Here is a 22,076-nt window from a genome sequence, read left to right on the forward strand (position 1 = left end):
TAAACATAGTTTTGTGGGGGGTTTTTTGTGTGTGGTGTGTGGTGTTTTTGGTTTTGTTTTTTTTTTTAGGGGTGGTGGGGGTGTATTCCTTGAGTATTTTTGTTTGCTTGTTTTTTTACTTTGCTGACATAATGTTTGGCAGGATGGAGTTTTCAAGATGAGTCTTTCCCCTGATGGAGCTCTTCTGGCAGCTATTCATTTCTCAGGAAAACTGACAATCTGGTCTATTCCATCTCTCAGACAACAAGGAGAATGGGACCAAACTGATCAGGTAAAAAGGATGCAGATTTTTAGAAATTTACACTGTGTTTTAATCCTCTAGAGGTATGTTTTCCTAGGAGAAGAGAGTAGTTCATGTAACTGTGTTTTAGCTGCATACTGTCTTTCCAGTCAACTGCATACTTTTCAAGAGTGCTGTGTTTGCTTCTCAATAATCTGTTTTAATGATAAATCTTAAACTTTAAAAATTAAGAAAAAGAACCAATTGTGTTGGAATGGAAATTTAATGAGGCATTTTGATGCCAAATAGGTAACACTGGTAGAGGTCGACTGAAATGATATTTTTAAAATGATAGTGGAGTCCAGCATCAGTAACTTTGGCTGAAACCAAATTCTGCTGTATGCCTAGTGTGTTCATCTATTGGTTTCTCAAAATTTACCATACTATTTGCCAGGTAACACTCAAGAATAGTTTGTTCATCAGATTGGTGTTAGTAAGTCACATGCTTTCTACAGGAATAGATTAAATACACAAATTGTCTATGTTACAAAGACTTACTTGCATATAATCTTTTTTCCTCTTGCACTTTTTTTTAGCCAGGTTATGATGAGATCAACCCAGACTGGATACTCTCTAGTGAAAAAAGAAAGAAAATAAAAGGTATGTGGTACAGTTAGATCATTATTTTATACCACTGTGTAGTTAAAACTATTTACACAAATGTACAGAGATCTGAAATGGCTTAATTAAATCTCAGTTAGAATAGTTGCCAAAATTGTATGTATTATTTGAATTTGTAGCATGGCATAGCTAAATGAGTGTCACAATAGGTTGTATTAAAATCCTCTCTTAGGAATGCTTTTGCAGCCACAACCATAAATAAGAGGATATTTTGGTTAGTGCAGGACTTCATTTATTATTAATCATGCGATTATGACTCTGTAGAATGCTTAACATTCAGCAAACATCTCAGCTTGTATCAGAGGCCACTAGATCATAATATTGTAGGTAACACATTATTAGAGCCCACAGTTTAAAACCTACACTTTACCTTTTATTTCTGTGAATGTCTTCTAAATCTTGAAAGCTAACGTAATTTAAAAAAATTGTTTTAAAATTCTGAAACAAAAAGGCTTTGTTTCCTCCAACTGGATTTGCCTCATGTCAATCTCTCCATTCTTTTCTCAAAATTCAGGCCACCGCGTACAGCCATTTATCACCTGGTTATTGCACGGCTCTTCCAAGAGTGCAGAGATCAATAGCTATTCCATCATCTATTCCCTATTGCTTATACACATCTATTTTATTAAAAGATTCCTGTTTCTTTGTACTCTTTTTCTTGGTGATTCTGTCTTTGGCTTAACTCGCCTGACCTTCACAGCTAGGCTGTGACTAAGCACTGAAGTGGCAGACAGGTGATAAACTCTTCTGTTTCTCAGTGCTCTTTGGGGAAAGGCTCATCAGAGAGGTGAGAAATGGCACGGTAGTGAACAAATTGAGGTAACTCTCTGGTGAACATTTTGTCCCAAAATCCAGGTACCATAATCAAAACAATCTTAGAAATTACACAGCTTCCATCCTCAGTCATGGTGATTTTTTGTTCGTTTGTTTTTTTGGTTTAATTTCTTAACAATGTTATTTTTTTGGCTGTTTCAGAAGCCTTGTTCATAGTTGTCACTTGTCCTCAAAAGCAGTGTAACCTTTTCTGATTTTCATCAGTGTTATGTTTGTTGCCAGGGAGGTTTGGTTAAGGATGGCCCAGAAAGTATTGAAGCAGATCTTTATAAAATATCTAAAATTTGTCATGTTTTGTGCAAATAAATCAGTTAACTATTTTTTTACCAAATAATATTGAAAACAAATAAGTCCAAAATTAAGGATTTTTTTTTTCTTCTCAACAGTCAGCTTTAGTTAATGCAGAACTGATGTAGTAAAATATAATTGATCTAAAATACAAGAATGCATATACAGTAATAAATGTTTGTTAAATTGGGCCATCAGATGAAATCTTTCAATAATTGAAGTCACTCCTGTTCTTAGCAGATGTTTAAAGTTATATTCTTTGTACGGTATGTTCTTATTTTTTTTAATTCTAGATAAAGAATCCTATTACCCACTGATAGATGTAAATTGGTGGGCAGATAATTCTGTCATCCTGGCTCGCTGCTCTGGTGCATTGACTGTTTCATCAGTCAGGACGTTAAGAAACTTGCTGGGCAAGTCGTGTGAATGGTTTGAGAGTTCTCCTCAGGTCACTTCAGCTCATGATGGAGGATTTCTAAGTCTGGAGGTGAGGAATGTGCACAGGCAGATGTATTTTTAGAATACAGTAGAAACAGTTTGCTTTTCTATGCGTAACCTAAGGGTGTTACATGTGTGTGCTATGGTTTAAAAAAATAGAAATTATTATTGGAAAAATGATTGTTTCCTTATCTCTGGGTAGGTATTGCAGGAAATTTCTGAAGTTGCTGCCAGTTAACTGTCTTAATAAAAACTTAATTGCTGAATAACTTCTAGAGGGTAGATGCAAGACTCCTAGAAGGTTGAATCTTAATGAGAGGAATCTTGCTGCAGGAAAGTTTGTGTTGAGAGTTTTCACTGCTTTGTATGTTAGTGCATTTGAAGAATACTGCAAGCATCCTTCTGCCATTTTGAAACAGATGCCTCTTACAGAGGGAGTATATTTAAGAAAAAATGAAGAGCACATTTAAATTCAGGCCAAGCCATGTAAGGGATCTATTTTAGTTCGTCTGTAGTAGGATTCCAGGAGGAAGTAGAACATAATTTTGGTTAAGAAATTAGCCAGGAATTTGCTTTGAAACCAAGAGAATGACTATTTCTTAAGGCTTATACTGAAATACGTCTTAAATATCTTAAGTGTTTACCATAATATTTATCAGAATATCTTAATACATACCGAAGCTTACATGTGTATTTTTTGAATGATTTGTATTATTCCGGATATCAGATCTAGCCAGTGACCAACACACAGAAGATCTGGCTTTGGATAGCTCAGAGTTGAAAACATTGCCGTAAACTTCAGTAAGCTCTATAATGATGTAGTAAGATGTCTCCATAGTTTGGTGTTGTCCAGAGGGTGTAGGACTTTCAGTGTCGTAGTGTGTTACTATTACGAAGCCTTCACCCTTGCTTCAATAGATAAGGGATGAAGCATCAGATCTAGGAGACTGACCCTATCAGGGTTTGTGGAATATATTAAGTAAGCAGATAAATAAAGGGTTTAAAGGAGGAGAAGGGGAGGAAGGATGTTGATTCTGAAATTTGTAGTACTGGAAGTGGAGATGTATTCAGTTCTCACCAAACCAGTTAAGATGTAGTAGGTGGATGCTTCATATTCTACTCCTTTAAATTGTTTTCTGTGCAGTGTGAGATAAAACTCTTTCCAAAAAGATTACGATTGGAGAGCAGGCCTAGTGATGAAGATGAGGGAGAAGATGACTCTGACTCAGATGATGAAACTTCTGCTAAGGACAGATACTTCAGCTACCTAAAGCAAGGCCTGTACTTTGTGACAGAAATGGAACGATTTGCTCCTCCACGGAAACGTCCACGAACTATTACAAAGAATTTCCGCCTTGTCAGTTTGAGATCTACGACTCCAGAGGAACTGTACCAGAGAAAGGTGTGTATAGAAGCAAAGGTTGTATCTGCTAATGAGCTTTATTTAGAAATTTATTTTTTAAATTATTTCTTTATTAGCAGAAGAATTTAGGCACATAATTCTAAGGGTCTCTTAGTTGACAAAGGATTATTGTTTAAAACCAGCATTATAAAAATTCAGATGGGATGATGTTTGCAGGTGACTGAGGAGACACTGAGCATCGTGAGTTTGGCCAGATCTGGAAGTCTACTCAAGTGAGCATTTACAAATAATGGAAGACCTGACAAATATATTGAATGTAATAAGTTTAGCTTGTTTTTGACCAGGGAATGGGTTAACTTCTACTCTGATGTTAATATAGTTTACTTGCATGTTTTTTCAGACGTACATACAAATTAATCCTTTGACTCCCTCTCACTGAAGAACAGAGACTTCTTCTATGGAGTACTTTCTCTAGGCCATTTCAATTGTTCTGATGGTGAACCAGCCCAGTCTATAGCTATCAGAGTTTCCGGGGACTGTTGATATAATGCCAGTTACCTAAATAACTTCTTGCTTTTTCTTGAGGAAAAATTTCTAGAGGTTTCTGTGAGATTTAAGACTTACCTGTATCTTGAGTGGTTATCTTTCCTACCTGCTTGAGCATACCCACAGTAATTTTCCCTCTACCTGTTTCAACATGCAGAATTAATTAACTGATTTTTTAATACGGAAATTGGATGACTTTCATGTGTTTGCGTTTTAGATTGATAATGAAGACTATGGGGAAGCTTTGTCTTTGGCTCAAGCATATGGCCTTGATTCTGATCTTGTGTATCAAAGACAGTGGAGGAAGTCAGCTGTTAATGTCGCTTCAATTCAAGACTATTTGGTGAGTTTGTTTTTTGTGACTTGCAGGCTTTCTTATCAGAATGTCTGCATTATCTTCACAGAAATTGAATTCTCAGTTGCGTTCTAATTTATGCAACATAAGTTGGTGGCAAATTTCACTTCATGTCATCTGGAAGAGAACGATCTTGTTAAATTAACTGAAGGCCTGATCTGGAGACCTTGGAAGTTAATAGAAATCTTTCCTTTGGATTATCTTCTAATTTCTGATATAGCAGCTTGCTTTCTGTAGTGTAATCTCTCCCCCACATGCAGCAGTGTATTGTTGTATGGCAAATGATTAGTAATAATAATTGAAAATATAAAGTATTTAAATAACTTCAAAGTATTTTAGAAAATTAAATGGGAAAGTGTAGTTGGTATCAATAGCTATAGGAAAGTTTGAATAACTAAGTTTATAGTAAACTCTGCTACCCGTAACCAGAGTTTTTCAGTAGAATGAAACGGGATTTTCTGGCTTAGATGAAAGACCTCAAATTCAGCAGACAAGCATTGGCAACAATGCCCGACCTAATGTTACTATAGTGTAAAGCCTTCAAAAGATCAAGGGAAATCTAATCTTTATTTTATTTTTTTTTCCAAGCCAGATAATAATTTAATCACAGAATGTTAGGGATTGGAAGGGACCTCAAAAGATCATCCAGTCCAATCCCCCTGCCAGAGCAGGAACACCCAGATGAAGTTACACAGGAAGGCGTCCAGGCGGGTTTTGAATGTCTCCAGAGAAGGAGACTCCACAACCTCCCTGGGCAGCCTGTTCCAGTGTTCCGTCACCCTCACTGAGAAGAAGTTTCTTCTCAAATTTAAGTGGAACCTCTTGTGTTCCAGCTTGAACCCATTACCCCTTGTCTTACTGTTGGTTGTTACTGAGAAGAGCCTGGCTCCATCCTCGTGACACCCACCTTTTATATATTTATAAACATTAATGAGGTCACCCCTCAGTCTCCTCCAAGCTAAAGAGGCCCAGCTCCCTCAGCCTTTCCTCACACGGGAGATGCTCCACTCCCTTCATCATCTTCGTTGCCCTGCGCTGGACTCTCTCACGCAGTTCCGGGCCTCTCAGTTCAAGAAGGACAGGGAACTGGACACAGTATTCCAGATGAGGTCTTGCCAGGGCAGAGTAGAGGGGAAGGAGAACCTCTCTCGACCTACTAACCACCCCCCTTCTAATACACCCCAGGATGCCATTGGCCTTCCTGGCCACAAGGGCACAGTGCTGGCTCATGGTCATCCTGCTGTCCACCAGGACCCCCAGGTCCCTTTCCCCTACACTGCTCTCTAACAGGTCATTCCCCAACCTATACTGGAACCTGGGGTTGTTCCTGCCCAGATGTAAGACTCTACATTTTCCCTTGTTATATTTCATTAAATTTTTCCCCGCCCAACTCTCTAGCCTGTCCAGATCTCGCTGGATGGCAGCATAGCCACAGAGACTTCTTCTACGGAGTACTTTCTCTAGGCCATTTCAATTGTTCTGATGGTGAACCAGCCCAGTCTATAGCTATTAGAGTTTCTGGGGACTGTTGATATAATGCCAGTTACCTAAATAACTTCTTGCTTTTTCTTGAGGAAAAATTTCTAGAGGTTTCTGTGAGATTTTAATGTAAAATCTTATTTTTACAAGTAGCCATTCTCCATGTGCTATGCAATCTCAACTGAAGATTAGCAAATGAGGCCAATAATATTTTGTTACCCTGGTGTGTCCTTCCTATCACTAAATTCTATTGGCATGTTGAGGTTGATACTGAAAATGACTTGAGTGCTATTGTGGAATATACTCAGTCTATAATATACATTTTAGCCCCAAACCATCACATTTTGTTTAGAGTAAGGAGGAGTGATACTAATTAGGGAATACAAATAATAACTTCTGTTCCTGTTGTTGCGGAAGTTCTGCTAAATCACTTGGCATTTCTGTGCCCTTTTCTGCCACATATACTCTGAGGGAATTACGTGCTTTGCATACTTTGGTTCTCTTTTGATTCATGGGCTTTATACTGTGAGTGTTTATTACTTTCAGGATGCAGCTTAACTTTCTGCAGGTGAGAATCAGACTTCTGCTAATGAACAAACAGTCATTAGCAGAGCACTGTAAAGAGACTTAGTTCCATTACATTAACCAAATAAAATTAAGTCCATGTACTGATAAACAGAACTGTAGGCTTACTGTTTGCAGGGTAGTTTTCTCACCTCTTTAGTTGGTTGACATTGCCAGTCATCAGATTAACTTGATATTTTCTGAAGTGGAAGAAACACATTAGAAGACTTTAACTTCTGTGATTTCACTGCTTTGGATTGAAGCATGTAACATTGTGCCTGTGCTCTTGTTCCTGGACAGAGCAAAATTAAGAAGCGTGCATGGGTTCTTCACGAGTGCTTGGAAAGAGTTCCAGAAAATGTAGATGCTGCTAAGAAGCTGCTTCAGTATGGCTTGAAGGGCACAGACTTGGAGGCTCTTGTGGCCATAGGAAAAGGAGAAGATGGTGGCAGGTTTGGGAAGAGTATTTTTTTTGTTTGTTTTCTTTAAAAAAGAATGATGGATTAAGTATTTTATAACAGTTTGGTAAAGTTTTCTGTGTTTGTTTTGGGTTTTTTTGGTTGTTTGTTTTCATTTTAATTTTTTTTTTTATTCAATGAAAATGTTAAGATGCTTTTGAAGGATGTAGAAAAGTAATGCTTCAGAATCAAACTATTCTAAAGATTTCTATAGAGTACCTGTTCTCATTTTACTTTTGTAAAAGTAAAATTGCTATTTATTTTGTACTGCATTTGCCCTCTTCTCTGGATCTCCTTTAGCTTCTCTATTATATAAAACTTCCGATGTCATGATTTTTCTATGAGGATCTGTTTCTGCTGCCTCTTTTGGAAGCTGCAGCTCTAAAGGCATTTTTTTGTAATTCTTAATTGTTATAATGGTCTTCTGTTGCTGAAGTGGGGAGGGGAGCAAAGCAAAACACAGTGAGTCTGTGGGGAAATACATGCAGAGACAATTCTCTTCAGTATCCCGTTATTGGTGGTGGGAATAGAACACACTGTTCCTTTGTGCAGTTACCTGTTACCATTGTGTGCTGTAGAACTGCTGCCAATCCCAGTGGTACCTGTGGAATTTAAAACTTTTCACAAGCATCAGAGCTGTGTGGTTGGTGTTTTAATTTTGTTTTAGGAAGGGGGTAGAAGCAAGAGGTGATGTCTCTTGTTGACTTGTGACCTGCTGCTTTACAACAGCAAAACTCACCATTATAATTTTCTATACAAGTTTAGATTTTTAGTCAAGGCATAAACAAAAAGCTGTGTTAGTATGTTTATTCAGTAATTAGTAGGTCATATCTGTTTGTTTGTATCAACATTAATTACATTGCTGGTTTTGTCCTCCAGATTTATCTTACCAGGAGAGGTGGACACTGAAATTCCCTATGAAGACTTTTTGTCACCAGATGAAGAAATGGATACTAGAAAGGAAAAAGAGGCCAAGAAGCATCAAGAACTGCTATTATCAGTAAACTTCTCAAAGTAAATGAAATGTTATAGTTTTATTATAACTACACAGTTGCAAGAAAGCAGTTACTCTCACGTATGTTATTCCTAAAAGGAAAGTGGTTTAAATTTTAGTTGGCATTATACTGTGTTGAAATTCTCAGTTTACTTACTTTCTTGATATATTCCAGTGCACAAAGTCATTAAAATGTGTAACCATTGTCTTCATGTGCACATGATGTACACTATCAATTCCAAGCATGAAATTCCTGTTTTGCACATAGGCTGACACTGGAACAAAAAGAGCTCTGCCGGTCCAGGCTGAAGCTGTTAACTTACCTTGATCGCCTTGAAACCTATGAGGTGAGGAAACTCAGTAACTCGCTACAGTTCTCTTGTGTTCTCATTTCATAGGTATTTCTGTAATTTCACACGATGAGCTGCATATGAGGAGCGGTTGAGGGAATTGGGGCTGTTTAGCCTGGAGAAAAGGAGGCTGAGGGGAGACCTTATCGCTGTCTGCAACTGCCTGAAAGGAGGTTGTAGCATGCAGGGGGTTGGTCTCTTCTCCCAGGTAGCAAGTGATAGGATGGGAGGAAATGGCCTCAAGTTGAACCAGGGGAAATTTAGGTTGGATATTAGGAAAAAACTCTTCACAGAAAGGGTTGTCAGGCGTTGGAACAGGCTGCCCAGGGAGGTGGTGGGGTCACCATCCCTGGAGGTGTTTAAAAGGCATTTAGATGAGGTTCCTATGGTCATGGTTTAGTGCTAGAGTTAGGTTATGGTTGGACTTGATGATCCTGAGGGTCTCTTCCAACCAAAATGATTCTATGATCATATCATTTTTGATATATATTGTAGTATTAATATTTACAGTATTCTTGAAATGTTACAGTCTCTCACTTGAGAAATTAAGCTGTTTTCTGTTCAAGTTACCGTTTTTCCTGCTTCTCTGTGGCAAATGGCCGCTTCTCATGTTGACAGGTCTAGTTGGGCAGAAGCCTCCTCTGAACATATCGTGACTGAAGGGGATTAGGTTTTGTAACAGCGTGGGATGTGGAGTTAATGCAGGATTATTATTATTTCCCTCTGTCAGTCGAATTAGCAAGTCTACTCAGATTCTCTAATGAATGTCTTTCTTCCATGAACTTACCAAAGTGGAAGTTTTTGGAATGTCAAGCTGTATTTTGGTTAGTTTTTCAACTTTGCAGTTGTTACTAGTCGCTTCATGACTTTTTACCGCATCTCTTTGTAACTAATGTTGTCTAAACCCTAATTAAAGTAAAGCAGAAAATTCTCTTAGCTTATAAATTAAAAATGCATCTTTTTTTTCATACTGAAACAAATAAAAAACAACAGCATACTTTTCCACATATATCTCATACTTATTCAAATGTGTAGGCTTTTTGGTGCATTTGTAAATCTTGCATGAAAAACAATCTTTTAAAAGTGCCCTTTTTTTTTTTTTTTTGTTAAAGGAAATCCTTGGAGGGCCTCATGCAGCTGAACAGCACTATGATGCAGAATTCTTCAAGAAGTTCAGAAATCAGAATATTGTACTTTCAGCAAGAACTTATGCTCGGGTATTAATATTTATTTTGCTAGAGTGTAGTTTTGTTTTGATATTGCTGTTTTCACTTAAGTGCATTTTTTTACCCCTTTAGAACTTGGTTGGTTCTCAATGGGAATTTAAGAAGTGGAGGGGTGTATTGGTTTGATTGTAAATAAATGCAGTGACTGGGAGCTAATTATTGCTAAAGAAAATTTTAAAACTAAATGTTTGTTGCATAACCTAAGCTTATATTTCCTGCACCTTTTCAGGGTAAATCAGTCTTAAGCCAGCTCTGCAACTTAACGTTTTGTTTTTTAGGAAAGCAATGTCAGAGCTTTGGAAATTTTGTTCACTTTCCATGGAGCAGCGTTACTTCCACACAGACAGGCAATTCTTTCCAATTTTCCAGAGACTACTTCACCACATGAATATGCTTTCCTGTTGCCTGAAGCTTTGTAAGTAATTTCTTTTTTTAGGTACGTAAATTAGTTTCCATGTATGGCAATCTGCAGTTGGTTATTACCTGGAATCAAGAGAGCGGCTTTGTCTTGATGTACTTGACCAGTCTTCATTTTCTGCTGTACTTTGTGCCATTCATGGAAGCTTTTTGCTCTCTTTTGGTTATTATCAGGAAAATAGGGACTTTAAATGTTGTTGCCTCCATTACACCAAGAGGAAGCACGGCCTTTTCTGACCTGAAACTGCCCAGATTTTCACAAGCGCAAGTACAAGTCTGTAACTAGTTTGTAATAAGTCAGCATTAGGAAATTAATAATGCACGTGTTTAGCTCCTTGGAAGCAATTACTTTTTTCTGGATTTGTTTTGAAATGCAATTTAACACTCAAGTAGTCAGTAACTTCAAAATCATTAATCTTCCTGTTACTGATTCTTATGCAGCTTGCTGAGGTAGAGGCTTTAAATCCAGACTTTTCTACTCTTTCCTTTCAGCGTACAATATTAGTTTACTGTCAATTTAATATAAATTTTCGTAAGAGAGTCTTATGTTCCGTGTGTTAATTAAAATAATTTTTTAATTCTAGATTGTTTCTTTCAAATACTTCAATTATTAAATTAGTTTTGAAGCATACTGTTCAGTGTCCATGAGAAATTGGGAAGATTTAATTATTTAATATTTTACAATAGGACTTTGAAGCTTTACTTCAGAGGGGTAGTGTTTGGAGTAACTAATAGAATTTTTTTGTAGTCTTCCAGCATTATAGTTAAGTTTTTCACTTCAAAGTTTTAACAGTCTCATTTGGATAATTCTCCATGTAGAAGAGGTTTTTTTATTCATGAAGTAATTCCTCTGACATTTTTCCTACTTATAAAAACGATTGTCCTTTCTGAGCAGAAGTTGGTATTTATTTTATGATATCTAATGCTTACTACTGCACTTTTTATTATGTTTGTAGTATCAGGAACACATGTAGTTATTCAGTTACGGTGTGAAAACACTTATTTTATCATTTTCTGTAAGGTAGCAGTTAGGACCATGGAGAGAAATTATTGCAGTAATTATAAAATTGGTAAAATATATTCCAATTTTTCTCTTTTGTTTTAATAAAATTTATAATGTGAGAGGAAGGGAAGAAGGGTCTTAAATGTGGTTATTATATTTTGTTGGTGTTCAAAAATGGGTTCCCTTCCTTCTGAAGGGTTGTTTATTCTTGATTTTTGGATTTTTATTTAGTTGTTTTTGTTTAATTTGGTTGAGAAACTGACTTATGGGCCAAGAGGCAAAATGACAGTTAAAATCTTTCACCAGTGTTCTACTAGTGAAGATGTGAAGTTGTGGGTCAAGAACTTCATTTTTTCTGCTCTTGAAAAAATGAAATATGTAGTTTGAATCTTTATTCGTGTGGCAGACAAACTTCTCAGTGCTAGGATCAGATATGTGCAGGTTCACACTTTTTTTTTTCCTCTGATTGCAGAACAGATAATGCTGTTTGTCCTTGAAATGTTTGTCTTTGGACAACAACAAAATGGGGATGAGAGAAAATCCTGTATATGCAGATCCCATATACTTACAAGATCCATTATAATCCATTAATGAGAATAATAACTAAGGAAATAGACTTAAGTTGTACAATGTAAAGTTTTCTTATTAATTTAAAAAAGATTTTTTGTTTTGAAGTGGGATGAGTCTCCTCCCTTAGTCCAAATAGCTTTAGCTTCTGGCCATTCTTGTTTCATGTGAATCAAAGTGAATCCATGTGAATCAAAGCAAAAGGAAGTTCTTGCTCATTTTAAGGGAGTGGGCCTTTTAATTCTAGCATTTATTTTTTAATGGGATATTAGTATGAATAGAATTACTGTCATTCTGTAGATATGAAGTTGTTATGAAATATGGTTTAAATCAGTGTGCTATTTAGTTTACTTCTCTATAGAACACAGAATGTAGGTGTAGTTTGCTTTAAATTAACTGACTGAACAAGGTTCTGGTTTTGTGAGTTGTAGTATTTCATTACCACATAATATTAGAAAGTTGCAAGTGCTGACTGTAATTAATACAATTCTGAAAAAAAGGAAAACTTTGCAAAAATATAAACCCCAATGTTTTAATAGGTAGAAATTAGCATTATGACTTTTCAGCTTATGCAGCTTGTAATTACAGTGGTCTTAGGAAAGGAGTGAGTGATTTAATCTGTCCTCATGATCTTTGACTCTAGACAAGTCTTATAAAGGAATCTGAGTCAGGAAAGGATTTAGTCTGGTTTTCCTTTCTAAATTTCACACTGTTGCAGTTAAGAAATCGTATTTTCTACTTTCAGCTGCAAAAAAAAGGCAGATCTTTCCTGTGATTCCTTTTAGCTCGCTGCTTTTCTGGAAATTCAACGCCGTAATTGTCTGTACCAGGAGATTCCGATAGGTGCTGTGGTGCATGTGATGAGACCACTAACAGGGACCAAGTGCACGACAGCGCCCACGTTAAGCTGCCTTGTTCATGCGCTGTTGATGCTGTGGCTGCTCGGCCTCCTGCAGCTCAGACCTGCTGCTGAGCACTGTGCAGCTCTGGAGGTAGAAAAAGATTTTGATGGAGGAAAAATATACCGTAGTTTGTCTTCTAGGTCTTCGTATATGGTCGTGTGTGTGTGTGTGTAGGATGAAATAGTGCTGGGAATTGACCATATTGTGCCTGTGTATATGGAGCACTTTAAACAATAAGAGGGTTGGTTGCCAGCTGGAGCACCCTGAGGTGGCGTTGGTCCTTATGGAAATTCACGACATGGCTGTGTTCTTAGTTCCTCCATCTATAGGGGAATCTGGCTGAGGAGAAACTTGAGATGGTATACCAGGAGCTGCCTTTTTTTATACATGAAACAGCTGAGGTGGGACAAATAAGCACCTGCAGCTATTGCCAAGGCAAAAGCATTGCAACACAATTGCTTGCTGTACACCGCCAGCAACATGAATGCACACGGAAGTGCTATATCTGAAGAATTTCATTACCTGTGAGAAATGTCTTTGTAAAGGTTGCATTATAACTGCAATTTCCTTTCATCTGGAACCTCCAGTTCAGCTGCAGATGGTAAATTCTAAGTGCCTAGTGAAAGGCTTGTTTTGCTAGTGCATTCTATAAGCATAAAGCAGTTGTTTTTCTTGTTACTGGCACATGTCATGTACATTAGGATGGCATTTAGAGGCCAGTGTCACAAAAATTTTAAGGTCTTATCAGTCAAGGAAGAGTTTGCATAACAAATGGGGGGGAAATAAAGGTAGAAGAATTTATTTTTTTTTCAGTCTTCTAGGCCACATTGTTAGGAAATAGACACATTTTTTTCTCTGTATTTGCTTGTAAAAAGTCTCAAGTGGTAGATAACCTTTTGTTTCTTGTTTTTGGCATGTGTTTTGTAGCTTAGCATCTTTAGAGGTCACTCTCACTGAGCTGGCAATGTGCGCTTGCAGCCAATTGTATCTTGAGCTGCATCACAAGGAGCGTGGCCAGCAGGTGGAGGAAGGTGATTCTGCCCCTCTGCTCTGCTCTGATGAGACCCCACCTGGAGTCCTGTGTCCAGCTCTGGAGCCCTCAGCACAGGACAGACATGGACCTGTTGGAGAGGGGCCAGAGGAGCCACAGAAATGATCAGAGGGCTGTAAGAGCTGTGTTGTGAGGACAGGCTGAGAGAGTTGGGGTCATTCAGCCTGGAGAAGAGCAGGCTCCAGGGAGATCTTACTGTGGCCTTTTATTACTTAAAAAGGGCCTGTAAGAAGGATGGGAAGAGACCTTTTAGAAGGGCATGTAGTGATAGGACAAGGGCTGATGGCTTTAAACTGAAGGAATTGAGATTCAGGCTAGATATAAGGAAGAAATTATTTTACAATGAGGGTGGTGAAACACTGGCCCAGGTTGCCCAGAGAGGTGGTTGATGCCCCATCCCTGGAGACACTCAAGGCCAGGCTGGACGGGGCTCTGAGCAACCTGCTCTGGTGAAGATGTCCCTGATGATGTCTATGATTCTCTCAGAACTGTTCAGGAGGAGGTCTGTGATGTCTGAGCAGAAGATTTATATATTCATGAGACTCCTGGAAAGCAGTAAGTTACATAAGCTCAACAGCTCCCGGAGCTGAGAAGGAATCTGAAATACTAAGATGCATAGATGGCCATACATGCTTGTCAGCTTCAAATTTGTGTTGTGATAGACTGACATTACTCATAATGTGTTTTTGCAGAATTGTGATTGTAATGTTTTCCTACTTTTTTGTATTATTTCTCAGCTGCTTTTATGATGATAGCTCCTGAATCTCTGCTGTCTCTTAGTCTTTGGGATTCATGCTCATTCCCAAGGATCCATCAGATGCACAGACGCCATCTGTTAAGATAACTAGAGTGATGGCTCTTTCTAATCTCATTTTAATAGCTACAGCTAGCATTCTCAGTCTATATTTAAGACTGTTGCCCTCAGGTTTTTAAAGGTGATCTTGGAGGAAAATAATGCTTTACCACTGTTATAAATACATAACCAGAGTCTTTTTCCTTTTGTTTTAATTTTCTTATCCTTTTTACTACATTTAATGCTATATTACAACATTACTGCTCACATTTCAAACTCATAGAAGTTGAGAAATTCAAATGTATGGTTCCCTCAATAGCCGTAAGTCTACTATATTGCACATTACACTAGTAGTAAAAATCTTCCCTCTGAGATAGCAACTTTTTATATGTTTCTGCTTTTTTACTCCCTAACTTTCTCAAATTTTGGATTTCAGTCATGGCTTAAAGTGTGTGGTGTGTTGTGTTGGTTTTTTTTGGTGTTTTTTGTTTTTTGTTTTTTTTTTTTTACTGGAGAGTTGTGAACTATATTTGCCAGGTGGACTGGGAAGGGAGTGAAGTATCTTCTGAAAACTTACTGAAACTTTTAAAACCTGAAAATTTCCACATAGCAGGCTCTCATCTATGAATAGATAAATACTACACAATTAAACTTGGAGGTTCATAAGCAGTTAACTTTGCCTTTCCATAATGATATCTTCTCCTGAACTAGGTTTTTAGTTATTGCCTGTGGCAATGCAGTTTCGATAAAGCTCTTATAGCTTCATCTCTTCACTTCTTAGTATGTGTATGTAAATAGGTTTGATGACTGAACGTCTGCAGAACTGTTTAATATATAGTCCTCACTTTTTCCTGTTAGTTTTTCTTCTTCTCTTCTGAAGTTGAATTGCTTTTGTTTTTAGTGTAGTTCAGAAGAGTTCATGTTAAAAGAATTAATCCCCTGATCAGACCTTTTTGGTAGTTTGTTCGAATTCATTTGTATAGTGCTAGAGTGAAATAAACAAGATGAGCATAAGTTTAATGTGTGCTTCTTTTCCTTTGCACTAAGGGAAAGAAGAAAAACAGTTTAGAGGTAGGAGGGATCAATGTAGTTAATATTATTTCAAGGATGTGTTTGAGGAAATAAAATCTCAGATCTTACCTTCTACTGTGAAGTAGGAAAAATAACTTCTGAGGGAAAGATTAACTTGTCATGATAGTACTTGTGTTCCTGTCTAGACTGACTTCAGGTAGGAATGGGAAAGGTTCTTGTGGTCCATGTGAAAGTTAAAGCAGTGGTTTGGAGAAAGAGAAGCTCTTCTGCAAACTGGCCTGTGTGGGGATCTGGGAAAGCAGCAGGAGCAGCTGGCAAAAGTACTGTAGGTACTAGTCGTGGGGAATTTTTGAAGAGGAGAGTGAGAGCTTGAAGCTATGAAGGAACCAAGGCGAACATGAGCTGGCACCAAGGAAGGAGGGAAGTTTCACAGAAGCTGCTATGCTGGAGCCGAGCTGCCATTCAGAGGGACCTAGATAGGCTGGAGAAATGGGCCAGCAAGAGCCTTGGGAAGTTCAAGAAGGACAAATGTGAAGTCCTTCTCCTGCAACTGAAGAAACTCTTGCTACTATAAAGGCTGGAGAATGACTGGCTGGGAAGCAGCTCTTCTGAAAAGGACCTGGAGGTCCTGGGCACAAGCAGGACATGAGCTGGCAGGGAAGGCCAGCAGCATGTTGTCCTGCAAGAACAGAAGCACAGCCAGGAGACTGAGCAGTCAGGCTGCCGCACTTGTTCAGCCACATCTAGAATACTGGCCCCTGGTGGAAAGACATCAGTAAACTGGAGAGAGCTCAGCAAGAGGCCACGGGGGTGACTGTGAGGACTGGAGCACTTAAAGGCTGAGAGAGCTGCTTGTGTTCAGAGGAGGTTCCTGGAGAAGGTTTCTTGTGGGCCAGTAACAGCCTTTGCATACATTCCTGTGGTGTGTGAGCTGAACAGTGCTTGTGCTGTTTATCCACAGAGCATTAACAAGGTTTCCTTTATATTTCTGGCACGTTCATGCCTGAGTTGTCCTGTCTTCATCTACCATGTGTGTCTGCTGCCTGTATTGTCCTGACCTGTACCTCGGCTTACCTTTCACGGTCTTCACATGGAAGTGTATTGCTGCCATTCTCTTATTTGTCTGGCACCTTTTTACAGGGTTTAGAACAAAATTTCTTCGCTGAACCTCCATTATGTTTTATACATATACAATTCTGAAGGACCATTTTCACTTTATGGTGGCAGACAGCTTTGATCTTACTTAGAATTCAGCTGTGTCTTTAAAATAACCCATTTTGATTTTGTGAAAACTATTGCCTCACAATTTTTAGTTGTATGCATCAAGAAAAAAAAACCACAGTGAGCTTCTGAACTGCGATTCTGCAGTGTTGTTTGATTTTTCCGAGGTTTAGATCATTCAGTCGAGGTTGTTTTAGGAGGAAAAGGAAAGTTCCCTTCTCCCAAAGTTCTGTTAAAGGTTAACCACATAGCTAAAACATAGCTTGATTTGTTTATGTGAAATTAGGTATAACTTTTCTCCTCTAGTGGCAGAGTTGCTTCAAAAGACCTGCCATCACAATGTGTGCAGCAGGAATTCTGAAGGGTTGTTAACTGTGGCAGCCAAAAGCACCTGAGATATCTTTTCCACTAATTTATGTGGATCAGTTTTCCCCAAATGTGTGGTGTTTCTGGCACACTGGTTTGGGCACCAGCTGTACTTCAGTCTTGATGAATTTGATGCATGTCCTATGGATATTCTTGGGAAATGAAGATCTGCTCTCTCTGCCCACCACTTTTGGATCACATAGTATATTGAATAATTGGAAACCTAAAAATATATGTAATCAGTTATATAGTTACATTTATTAATTCACTACTAAACCACTATAATTGTAGAAAAGAATGTTTTCACACAATATAGAAAATGCAATACATATCATAGCTGTTAAAGACTACATATCTGGGATGCATTTGTTATTGTATTTCTATTGTATTTCATCCTCAGTTATAGAATAATTGTGGCATAATGAAGCTGTTTCAGAGCCATTAGAATTGCAGAGCAACAGAAACTGGCACAGACTTCCCCATTGCTGTCTGAGAAGATACAGATTTTGGCCAAATGAGTTTCTGGATTAAATTAAAAAAGAATATTTTATAAAACTTCCCTTGCAGATCCTGTATTATATACAGCTACATGTATTATATATATAGCCTACTTTCAATGCCTCCATCTCTATGTAGTGGGATTACAGAAGTGCTAATTTGAATGTGAAGTCTAAAACACTTTACAGTGTGCCTACAGTAAAATATGGAAATCATAAATTCTGATAAGTGTGTAAGTGTCAGCGGGGGGAAAAGAATATTTGAAGGTTCAGGATTTGGTATTCCTCTTATCACAAAACATACATTTGAGATAATTTAAAACATAAGTGTCATGAAATTGGAATCAAGCGCATTCTTCAAAAACACTTTGAGCGGATAAGAAAACCATTTGATGGAAACACTACCTTATTTTATAGTTCAGAATCTTCACGTATAGCTTTCTTACCTTTAACAGATCAATACTCAGTGTCTTACTGAAATGAGTTATGTTCAGAAGTATTCTAGTATGTAACACACCAGCTTTCAAATGCAGAATTAGTGTTTATAACTTTTTTTCAGACAATGAGAGATGATTTAAAAAAAAAAAAAAATAACGTTTCATCTACTCCCAAATTTTTTTTGGAAAAAACCCAGACCTACTCTTAAAATTGTGCATGTCTTTCAGCAAAAAAATAATGTTTCCTAAATGTGTTGGGGTAAATTGTCCTTTTGCTTGGAGTCTGTATTCAATGTGCACAAGTTTACAGGGGAAGATTTTTTTAAAAATCACCTAATCCTCAACTAGATGAGTTTCAGAGACAGAGCTGCTGTTTGAAATGCTTGAAGGAGAAAAAAACCTCAGAGTTGCCATCGGTAATAGAAAGAATTGGATTCTGACCTTAAAACTGAATTAGACCTTCCTCTTTTTAAAGCCTGTCCTTGGAGAGAAAAAATAATCTGCAGGTTTGAATAAATGCAGTTGGTAAGATACAGAAACTACAATAGCATGGACCTCTTTTGTCAAAGCAAAGAATGGGAAGAATTGCCAAGCCAACATAAACAACAGTGAAAATAGCAATACAGGAAAAGTCAGCTCTTTTTGAAGAAATAGAGTTGAATACCTCTCTAATCTGTTGATTTACTGGGATTCAATCATATTTATTCTACTGTTGAAAAGAGAGGAGAGGAAAGGATGGGGCAAGCAGTGGCTCAGGAAAACAAAAAACCAACCAAACAAAAACCAAAACAACCCTGTGCTAATATTTTTGTAGAGTTGTATTAGGGCACAGCCGATTGTTTCTTTTAATTGGAAAAGGTGTCCTCCTGCCTCAGTGACTGCTGTGATCTGTCCCTGTATCTGGAATTTCAAGTGAGAGCCCAGCGCACAGTGATGCAGACTTACCCTGCCTGTGCCTCTGACCTCTGGGGGGTTTCAGTTTCCAGAACAAAACTGCAAAGTTGGGCAGGATAAGGACAGAGACCGAGTTCTGGATGCCACAGAACAGAGTCTGTGCCCATCTGACAAGCTGCCTGTGCGTGCTGAATTCACTGCATGCAGCCCGGTGAGATGCACGCTGTGTGCGCAGGGCCTATGCGCTGCTTGCCATGTGCAGCTGGATTTGCTGCACGTGTGTTGTAAACAAAAGCGTGGTAGAAAAATGGAAGCCTTACCTCTTCATGTGTGTGTTCATGTCTGTATCTCTTGTTCTTTTCTGTCTCATCTGCATTTATGTTTTCGAGGTTGCAGACTGCAAGTGTGTTTCGATGCCTGAAATTTTTCTCAACTCTCTTGTTTCCATTTTACCAGCTACTTCTTCTGCGTGAGTCATAGGAGTCACTGATAGTGGAAATTTGAGGGGAAAAAAAAATCTGTGCTAAAACTTAACTATCGATTAAGAAAAATCTCGTGATAAAACATTGAGATTAATACAGTGTTTAGTAATTTCTTTGGCTTTATAAAGGCCCCAGGTACAGGGATCTCCCATCCTTTGCTGGCATCGAGACCTGTTTATTCCAGTTCTTGTATTTGAATTCAAATATGAAGAGTTTTTCTAAAGTCTTCAGAATGAGGAGAGAAAGTAAGGACAGTTGGATACAGTCATGTAGGGGGCAGGAGGGAGTTATGGATTTTTTTTATGTTAGCCTTGTTGAGGAGGTGAATGAAGTTAACCAGTTTTAATTGATGTGGGTTTAGCTGTGTGGTTTTTGTGTGTGGTGTGTGTGTGGGGTTTTTTTGGTGTGTGTGTGGTGGTTTTTGGTTTTTTTGTTTTTTGTTTTTTTTTTTCCTGAACTTAGCAAGAAATGTCTCTTAAGACTGACTTTGCATTACTGCTGATTTCTGCTACAATGAGGTATTTTACACTTGTATTTTTTTGGTGGTGTTTTCTTTAAGCATTTGGAGGAGATAGTTACTGAGTGTTGCTTGACTCTTGGTGAGAGCTTCAAAAATCTAAAGTTCCTCTCTCAACTTATTCCTCAGCTGAACCTGAATACTTTTAAAATGAGAAATCAAGCCAGAGCAGAAAGTACTTTTAAAAGAGTTTTCCGTGGCTTATCCATACACCTGACTTAAAATATTTAACTTTTTTCTGCTGTGAGAAGGGAAAAAAGATGAAGTAGACACTTCCCAGTCAAGATAGCAATTCATGATGGTTCTTTTCCACTTTAGTATTTCGTGTTGAGGTCTGTTAATAAGCTTTTATGAAAAACTTTTGAAGTATGCTTATAGTACTTCTTCAATTGATGTGTCTGGACAACTGTAGGTTTCGTTCCTGCAAAATCTTGTGCTGAAACATGAGATTGGTCTTGGTAGCTTTGGCCAGAATGCAAATGGCCAACAGCAGTTGCCAAGGGAATAGGATATAGGTACAGGCAACCGCAGCGCAACATTTACCTGGAGTTTCTCGGGTGTCTATAATATGTGGCTCAAATATTCCACTAGATACTTTCTAGATGTAGTAGACTTCCGTGACACTTTATTAGAAGAATTCTTAATGTTTTTGAACCCAAATACACCTTTTTTTTTAATCTTCTGTGTCATGCAGCGAGTAGCTAACAGCTTAGCTGCATATGGTGTAAAACAGTATCTGCTGCTGTTTGTTTGAAATGAGGCCTCGCTGGTCGTCTCAGTGCTTACAGTGTTGTAGGAAGTAAAACTAGTGAAATGTCATTTCCTATTTAACTGAAACAAAAAATGAACAACTTTTTATCAGTCTTAACATATTAATTGTTTTCTTCAGGGGTTTTTTCAATCTGCTCTGACTCTCACAGGAGGGATGATCACGTACTTCTTACCTTTTGCATTCACATTGCTTATCTCTGCAACTTTTTTCCGTTGAGGAAGGCAGGCAGAGGGAGGCAGAGCTGCACGTTGCTTCCTCACTTGATGGATTTTGGAGGTGAGGGGAAAGGGTGAAGCAAATCATCTGTCATACAAAGAGGGCAAAGCCTGGGAGCTTGAGTTGAGTGAGATCTTCCTCAGTAAGCATTTTTTTAAAGCATTAAACTGTCAACTTTAGTTGAAACTATAAGCCATAGTATGGTGATGGAGAAGTTATTTTGAATGGAGTCTGTACTTAATTCATGGCTTCTGTTAATTTGAAAGGATTCTATTTTAAAATGTATTTTGAAAAAATAATTGAAGCAGTTGCAATTTATAGGCAAACCTAAGTGTGTTTTGTGTTACTGGAATAGGGAGGAAAATACCTACTTTTAGATGGGGAGAGGGAAGTATAAATTATTTTCTGAAGGGCTGGATAGGCGATTGCATCAGTCTGCAAAAAGAAGTGTTTTCTAGCAACTTTTGATTTTAGGCTGGGTGGATTGCTTGCATAAAAATTAAACTATTTAGTTTCTAATATTGTTTACAAGAGTCAGGAAAGGGACTCAACTAAGTTTAGAATAATCGAAGGGAAGAAACATGTAATTCATCATTGTATTCAGGTCAGTTAAGAAATTTTGCAAGTTTAGCCCACTTTAATTATAAGCCCTTTGTGTTACTGCATCTGTTGAGAAACAGTTTCTTAACTGGAGTTGTAATCCCAGAATGTAACTTTGCCATTGTCTATGGTTATTATGGCAATTATGCAGGATGTAGCAGCTTAATTAAGAAGAACATGTTAAATGTAGTATTTGGCAGTATAGGCTTGGATTGGTAGACTTTTTTCTTCTTTTTCCTTTTTATTTTTTCAGGTCTCAAGCTGAGGGCTAGTAGCATTAGGAGAGTGTGTATGAGTTTCGGAATGTCTTGTCATTCGGGTATCACATTCATGCTTCTGTGGCTTTAATTTTGTGATTTAAACTTCTGCTGTATTTATTCTTTTAATAATTTGTTAGCCAAAAGAGGAAAATTTGGAAGCTTAAATATCTATTAAATCTGTGCACCTCTTTCCTTACTATTTTGCATGATTTCCTTCTGTCACTAACAACAAAGCCTGTGAAAGAACAGCCAA

The 22,076-nt window shown here is 37.9% G+C and overlaps 1 protein-coding gene across 1 annotated transcript in view; it reads left to right on the forward strand.

The window, feature by feature from the left end:
* The window catches only part of NBAS (NBAS subunit of NRZ tethering complex), a 189,320-nt gene that overhangs the window by 23,722 nt on the left and 143,522 nt on the right, over window positions 1–22,076 (forward strand). The window contains 10 exon segments of the mRNA XM_065631127.1: window positions 143–271; window positions 817–880; window positions 2,317–2,510; window positions 3,606–3,863; window positions 4,588–4,713; window positions 7,069–7,220; window positions 8,106–8,240; window positions 8,489–8,567; window positions 9,683–9,787; window positions 10,075–10,211. Of these exon segments, the coding sequence (XP_065487199.1) occupies window positions 143–271; window positions 817–880; window positions 2,317–2,510; window positions 3,606–3,863; window positions 4,588–4,713; window positions 7,069–7,220; window positions 8,106–8,240; window positions 8,489–8,567; window positions 9,683–9,787; window positions 10,075–10,211 (1,379 nt within the window).

Source organism: Caloenas nicobarica, chromosome 3, assembly GCF_036013445.1.
Source record: "Caloenas nicobarica isolate bCalNic1 chromosome 3, bCalNic1.hap1, whole genome shotgun sequence".
Classification (NCBI taxonomy): domain Eukaryota; kingdom Metazoa; phylum Chordata; class Aves; order Columbiformes; family Columbidae; genus Caloenas; species Caloenas nicobarica.